The 7,934-nt window shown below is 37.2% G+C and overlaps 1 protein-coding gene and 1 pseudogene across 1 annotated transcript in view; both read right to left on the minus strand.

Annotated features, from left to right (window-relative positions):
• LOC104743419 (Fanconi anemia group J protein homolog) overlaps positions 1–2,602 on the minus strand; it is a 15,269-nt gene extending 12,667 nt beyond the window's left edge. The window contains exons 1-10 of the mRNA XM_010464506.1: positions 2,056–2,602; positions 1,883–1,967; positions 1,732–1,807; positions 1,663–1,687; positions 1,487–1,560; positions 1,338–1,408; positions 855–942; positions 695–773; positions 518–607; positions 310–418 (exon numbers count right to left, since the gene is read on the minus strand). Of these exons, the coding sequence (XP_010462808.1) occupies positions 310–418; positions 518–607; positions 695–773; positions 855–942; positions 1,338–1,408; positions 1,487–1,560; positions 1,663–1,687; positions 1,732–1,807; positions 1,883–1,967; positions 2,056–2,437 (1,079 nt within the window). The 5' untranslated portion in view covers positions 2,438–2,602. The remainder of the gene's footprint in view (positions 1–309; positions 419–517; positions 608–694; positions 774–854; positions 943–1,337; positions 1,409–1,486; positions 1,561–1,662; positions 1,688–1,731; positions 1,808–1,882; positions 1,968–2,055) is intronic.
• LOC104743420 overlaps positions 3,193–7,934 on the minus strand; it is a 10,502-nt pseudogene continuing 5,760 nt past the window's right edge.

The following is a 7,934-nucleotide window of genomic DNA, read 5'->3' on the forward strand; positions in this document are numbered from 1 at the left end:
AAACTTACTCATTCCTGAAAAAGATGGCTCCAGAAACATATAATTTAGCAAATGGGTTAAGGAGGAGAGTAGAATGGTATGCACATAAAGAATGTGATGTACAAAAAGGACCACATTGATCACTGGTAGTAACCAAACTTAACAAAAAAGATGAGTAATGTCATTGTACATTGATGACATTGTGGTTTTTTACAGAACCTTATATAATGAAGTAACAAGGTGTTATTACTTGCCAAAATATCAGATGAAAAAGGTGTACATCACATAATTCTTTGCAGTAGCAATATTAAGAAACAGGATACTGCTTACCCAGATGTTAAAATGATGGATAGAGATATATCAGCTAAGTCTTTAAAAACAACCGAAGGATTCATGCACCACAAACTGAAAGTATGCGTCCATGTACCAGAAGAATCTCCTGCAGCCCAATAGAGCAACAATGAACACCTTTTTTAATTACAGATGGGTAAAATATTCACACATTAGGCTAAAAAGGTCCATCAAAATTCAGGTGTACCTCTTTTAGTAGAGCGTTGTAAACCCAGTTGGTAATCTAAGATGTGACTTCCATTTCTTGAAAAGAAGTACGTAAGTGAAGAGAACAACTCTGCATGAATATGACACAATAAGCTCTCATCCTCGAAACGATATCACAGGAAACAATGCTTAATAAAGTTAGGGAGACGCAAAAAACCTTCTAGTGTCAAGACAGATAACCCACTCAAATAAAGCATATCTGATTCCATTTCTGCTTCCTTTGATGTTCTGATAGCCTAGAACAGCAATCACAAGCACATTCAAGCATCATATAAAGCCTGTGGGCCTAACCAGATAACGTTGAAGAAATGACTTACCTTTGTAAAGCACTCCAATAAGATTGGGAAGCATTCACGAGAGATATTAGATTCCTCAAGCTCTCTTAAAGCTTTGTCTCCGGTCCAACTGCAATCATGTCATTGTGGAATTAGTGCGATGCTTGATTACTGTTTTATAAACATGGTTTCCCTACTTAACTTGATATTCTTTTGGGAAAAAAAAGTTCCAATACCAATGGCTCGACCATTATTTCTGGCAACACTACATGAAACTCATCACTAAATAAAATATACTACAATGCCTACATGCAAATATATGCACAAATTTTTCGGGTGGGTTAACAGAGGATCTATATTTAGCACATTTTAGTCAAGAATGCTACATAAAATATGTATAGATAGTAAGAGTTGTCCAAACAAAACTAGTTCTCACGGAGACTAAGAAAACCAACACTATAAACAGTTGCAACCCCTTTCAAATTCTACAGTAAAGTAAATGATTGGAAGAAGAGTTTAACTTACCTAGAGAAATAGTGCTGGAAATCACGTTTTGTTAATGAATCCTTTTTTCTTCCAATCCAGCTTATCAATCCCTAAATACATAGACCAATCAATATTAAAACGTAGTCAGAAAAGATACATCTCAACATTATTTGCAGTTAATGACTTACATCTACTACTTCACACAAGGGTTGATATATCATTGGCTGTGCCACGCTCATCTGTTCTAATTCATTCTGCAATTCTGCATAACACATAAACCACATTAGTAAATTAAATGTCAGTGAACCAAACCATGGATTAGTACACAAAGAAGACAGACCCAGGTGGAAGAAAAAAAAAACACCTTTTAGTATCTTGATTAAACGCAACTAGGCAAGTCCACAAAAAGAGAGCAAAACCAAATTTAACATACCAATACAGCCATGGGCACTCTATAACCAGTTTTCCGATACTCACGAATCACTTGAGTAATCTGAGAATGAGTTCGTCTACAGAACAAAAAAGCAAACAATCAATACTAAATACGAAAGATAAAATTTAATTCACAATATCTCCAAGCTTACGAAGCATAGTATATGGTAGGAATTTTAGTTCTCTTCTTAGTTGCAGTTTCAGCTTGCTCCACTTTTGTAGATGCAGCAGGAGTATCTAATCAGAGATAAACCACGAATTAAAGGCCGATACCCTAATTAAGAAAGCCCAAATCATTCATTAATGTCATCACGATTTCACGAACCTGAGGGCTGTGTCTCCGGTATGAACCCACCTCCGTGATTCAATGGATCGGTGGCTGCTTCCGGGGCAGCTTTCGAATGAGTCAAATTCCCTTTCAGAAGCCGAGATTTATAGTTCTGTTGCCAAGCAAGCACCGAGCAGAGCAAAGACAGAGATTTTCCAGTACCAGTGGGAGACTCGAGTAACGCGTGACTGTGACCGTCTCTCTGGGCTCGATCGAGCGTAGATATGACCCGGCTCATGAACGCAAGCTGGGTTCCGTACGGCTGATAAGGGAACTCCACTTGAAGGCCTCCGATTTGGTAGACATTTTTAGGGTTTTTGGAGTTTAGGGTTTGTTTCAATTCATCCTTCGAATCCGATTTAATGGTTGAGGAAACCATCTTCTTCGTCGAGTATCCCTTCGGGGTTCGGTGAGGGGAGAAAAATGAGAACTACGAGAGAAGTGAGGTGCGATGATTACGCGTTGTTGATAAATGGGCGGGAAAATTCGACCCCTTTTTCGAGTTTCTCTTTCTTTTGGCGCCCGCCATTGTTATTGTCTGCGAGCTTTTACTGGTGTAAAAGCTGAGACACTAAAAGCGACGTACAGTTCTTATTGTTTAAGAGAGAACGGCAATACTTCCGTACTCAGCGTGATAATGGACCGCAAGTGGGCTTATTAAGGCCCAAATTTCGTAGAGGCTATTTGAGTGTGATCGTGATTTACAACAAATAAACTTTGATTGCCCCTAGTTTATATATGATTTAAAGAGAAAATATAATTTACTTGTATCACATAATTGAGATCGTCCTGATTGTTCAGTTGTCTTCTCCCCCTTTCATAATAGTATAATGCAATCATTTTTTCAAATTAAATATTTCATAGGTAAGAGTTTGCAAGTTTTAAAAGGATTGCAACAAACACTATATATAGAAACTTAATTAATAATTTACTCAGTAGTTTATTTTTCTTTACACAATTCCTATATAAATTTGCTACACATTACAAAATAATAAATAATTGAAAAAGTTCAAATAAAATTTAGAAATCTAAGGCCACATTTTAATAAGTTTGCTTTAAGCCTCCGAAAAAAAAGTCAAACCAGCATTGCTGAAAACATCCTGGTTTAGACTTTCTTGCTTGCTTGTTGGCAAATCACGTGTTAGTAACAGCAAGAGATTCCTACAATACCAATCGGCAATAGGTAATGATTATGTTTTCACCAAATAAATTTGATCCAAGATTTTTATTATGTCACATCATTAAAATAACTTCACTTCTATTTCAAAATCTTTCGCATCTCCATTTGTTCCAAACTGAAACCTCATACTGGTTCTAAAGACTCAAGGGTATAATGCAAGAATTACCTTGTGTTTTAACGCTGTTTCCTTGCTTGCAGCATCATTCGTGACTTCTAGATGATCAGCAAAGAACAAAGTCTGCAAAGAAGTAAAAAGAGATTTTAATATCAAGACAATGCACTCTGATGATCGACTCACCAACTAAAAGTCATGCTTACTTTGCTCATAAACTGGACGTTTGATGAGTTTGTAGCCATGACTTGCACTCCAAGGCAGGTGTTTGGGACACTACAGAAAGGGCAAAATATAGTATTGTAAACACATCCATCTTTCTGGCACCAAATTCCCTGACCTTTTGAGCTTTCAGAATTTGTGCACAGTCTCTGATTAACCAATGAGCAATCTGTCATGATAACTGAAACACTCGTTGGCATTTCTTCTTGAGCAGCAATACCTGATGCTTCTTTCAGAAGAGACAGCAAATACGCCTTGGACGACGAAGTCAACAAGCATTTGGGATGCGAGTCTTTCTCAGGGTGACCTAATGAACTTCTACAAAGTGAACAAGATATCCTTATCACTCTCTGATTCACTTCTGGAAAAGCATATGTATTGTCGTTTTGGGATCTTGATTCGCTACTACCAAACCCAAATTCAATTTTCCTTGTCAAACTCGTATGATCCGCAGGTCCAGTACTAGGAGCATTACTGATTTCGTCTTCTTCTTCAAGGTCAATGATGACTGGAGAGCTACTAAACTTTCTTCTCTTCAAAGCATTTGGAATTAACACTCATGTTCAAAGGCGACTCTGCTTCTAGAGTTGAATTACGTGTATCACCATTAATGGAAAATCTCTCTGGGGTTACTAGAACAGACGATTCAGTACCAAGAGGAGATTTTCTGAAATTTTCAGTAGATATATGCCTTTTTAAGAATTGATCAGGAGACCTAATAGATCTCAGACCTGTTGCTAGGCTAGAGCTTTCATTCTTCGAGCTAGAACCTGGACTCGCGGTTGCAATACCAGAGACAGAAGATGTTTCTGGATCTTCATCACAGTTGGTCGCCGACGAAACCTCACAGTACCTGCACATGACAGTTATAAAAGTTTGCTCAAAGATTTGTATAAATATAATCTAGCATCTTAATTCTTCTTGTACTTGAAACTAACTCTAACAAGTATGCCACTTTATGACAATTATGATGTGATCGAATTATATGGTTTAGTATGTTTACCCAGGCTCAGGCTGGACCTCGCAGTCAAGGTCAATGACTCCTTTATAGCATTCAGCTTCCTTTTTAACTTGAATGAATGTATGAGCAGGTATGTAACCTGGAGATGATTCAGAAAGCCGCCGCATGGATCTCGAACTTAAAGTTATTTTTGGTTTCACATCATTGTGAATTAAAACTTCGTTCGTAAAAGCGTATCTTGGATTCGAACTTTTATAGTCCTCCACGTTCACCACCCTCCTACTTGCAATATCCTGCACACAAATTCATCATCAGTAACAAAATGAATTCATGAGAAAACAGAAAAAAGTATATAGTTTCCTTTTAGAATATACCTTTGGTTCGACATGACTAGAATTGTTCTGAATCTGATTCTCTTTCTTTATGTATTCTTTGCTTTGGTTTTCAGAGGACAAGTTCTGCTCATGGGACTCTAACATCTTACTGTTAACTCGCTCCTGCATGCAATTTTCAAATAATTTTAATGATTATGTATGTATATGTAATAAAGTTTCAAGGGAAAGGAATGAGATTGTTTTAAACCTTGACACTGTTGAAAAAAGAACTTAATTCTTCCATAGAAGCTTCAAAATTATCATACAGCTTGATAGACTGCCTTAGCCACTTTGAAATAGACGCTCTGTTCCTTGGTTGTCTGTATCGCTCATCTAAACACCAAAACAAGACAACCTCAACAGAGCTACTGAAAAAAACAAAACGTTTAAATAGATATTGACGTCTTTTAATTACCCAAGAATACGATGGCACCATAATCAAACCTATGCCGGATACATCGCCCTGCTGCTTGATTTAACGCACTATACGCCTGTTGGCAATACCACTCACCGCCTCCAAGAAGGTTTTTAGATGATTTGTATGTATCATTATATTTTCGCTTCAGTTCGACTAGAATATCGTGCCTGCCAAGAAAGTGGTTCGTTAGAACCAAGAAGTTTTGGGAAGGAAGCTGGAACGTTTTAAAGGGAAATAGAACTCTTACAAGTTTGGAAATGGAATGCCAACAATTATCTGTATGTAGCCATCAAGGTATAACAGTCCATTCATAAGCCAATTTCAGTAGCATGAATCAAAAATATCTTAAAGTTTCTACTGCAGAAAAGGAGACAAACTCAAAAATACCAAGACAATGCAGTTGAAAAGGATACCACTGCCCTGGCCTTTTCATCAGAAAAATCAAGCCCTTCTGAAACCTGTAGAATTTGAACTCAGATCATGGCCATGCACATAGGGTCCCTTTAAATAAACATCAATAAGAGAAACCACCAGGAGCAAAAGAAAACAACAACAAACCTTTCCTCTACATACTGCAAGAAATGCAGATCCTTTCTTGTAATCATCTTGAGCCTCAGTTACAACAGAACCTGCTTTCTTAACTCTTCTATTTCTTCCAATCAATCTGTTCTTTCCGCTTATCGAATCATAATATTCCTTCAGAACAGTTTCGAAGTCGTCCGTGGCTCCTCCTCTTGGTTCTGCAACCAAGGACAGGTTATTTGAGATTTATGATAAGAAAACAAAAATGCAGCAATAGTTTTTAAATGAACACAGAAGATATAGATGTTACTTACCGATGAAAAGATCCCTTTTCAAGCAGAGCCGAGACCATTGTCCAGTTTCACGCCAACGCGTGCAGAGTTTTTCCATCAACTTATAGCTTGGAAAGAATACCAGAGATCCACCTGGTACAATGTTGCAAATTTCTTCCAAGGATTTCCCTAGAGTATCCTTCAAAGCAAATTAGAAGCATTGAGTTTTACAACACACTAAAACATCGTACTACAGTACAAAAAAAGAGCTTGAACCAGTACCTGGAATTCATATGCATCAGCTGTTTTATAACTTGCATTTAGAGGATAATTACCAGGACCACTGGAGATTGCACCCGCCCACCCTAGAACAAAAAATGTATTGTTAAAATCATACATTGACTTCTTGAAAGNAGGGTTCATAGAACTCTGGCTCATCCGCACTCAACTGTTCTAGTTCATTCCGCAATTCTGCATAACGCATAAGCCAGGTTAGTAAAGCACATTTTTAGTGAACAAAACGATTAATTACTGCAGGGATATATAATAATTTGAGTAGAACATACTGAAAATAATCNGTTCAGATGAGAAAGAATTCATCGGTGACAAAGTCCTATATTTTACAACAAAGAAACTCAAACTATATCATTACTGAAAGGGATGGCTCAAGAAACAATGAAAATTAAAAAAACCACTAGCCAGATGACATAAAGCAANGTAAAAGCTTTTAGTAGACGGCCTTTAGCCATGAATATCATCAAGCATGCTAACAAGGTTTCTGAAGCTTACTGTGCTTCATCAANGATTCATGCACCACAAACTGAACGTATGCGTCCAACCAGTATCTCCTGCATCAGGTAAAGCAACAATGAACACCTTCTGTTTTATACAGATGGGTGAAGTTTTCACACATAAAGATTTCACTTGTACCTCTCTTAGCAGACCGTTGTAAACCCATTTCGTAATCTAGGACGTGAGTTCCGTTTTTGGAAAAGAAGTATGTAAGTGTAGCAAACAACTCTGCATTAATATTTTTTTTGTGCAATATATAAGCTCTCATCCTCAAAATTACATCATAGAGATCAATGCTTAATAAAGTTATCCCACTCAAAAAAAAAAAAACCTTCTAGTGTCGTGACAGATATCCCACTCAAATAAGGCTTATCAGGGTCCATCTCTGCTGCCTCTGATTTTGTGATCGCCTTAACCAGTTAAGCACAAAGTCACATTCAAGCGTCGTAAAAAGTCATGCGGGTCTAGCCAGAAATCATAGAAAAAATGACTTACTTGATCAAGACACGCCTGTAATTGTGGCAAGTACTCTGGAGTGATATTGAATTCCTTGAGCTCTTTCAAAGCTCTGTCTCCAGTCCAGCTGTTATTGATAAATAGCAACAAAAAAAAGAAAGAATGAATGGAGTATATTGGAATACAAATCAGCTTGCCTCATAGAGTTTGGAACCATTTTGCAATTTTAAAGTAAAGTAGACGATTGGAAGAAAAGTTTCAACTTACTTAGAGAAATAGGGCTCAGAATCACGTTTTGCTAATGAATCTTTTTTACTTCCAATCCAACTTATCAATCCCTAAATACATAGAAGAGTCAATATTTAAAAAGTAGACGGCAAAGCTTAGTTACCTCTTAATAATATCTTGCATATAATGACTTACCTCTACTACTTCATACAAGGGTTCATAGAACTCTGGCTCATCCGCACTCAACTGTTCTAGTTCATTCCGCAATTCTGCATAACGCATAAGCCAGGTTAGTAAAGCACATTTTTAGTGAACAAAACGATTAATTACTGCAGGGAT

The sequence above is a fragment of the Camelina sativa genome, chromosome 14 (assembly GCF_000633955.1).
Source record: "Camelina sativa cultivar DH55 chromosome 14, Cs, whole genome shotgun sequence".
Taxonomy (NCBI): domain Eukaryota; kingdom Viridiplantae; phylum Streptophyta; class Magnoliopsida; order Brassicales; family Brassicaceae; genus Camelina; species Camelina sativa.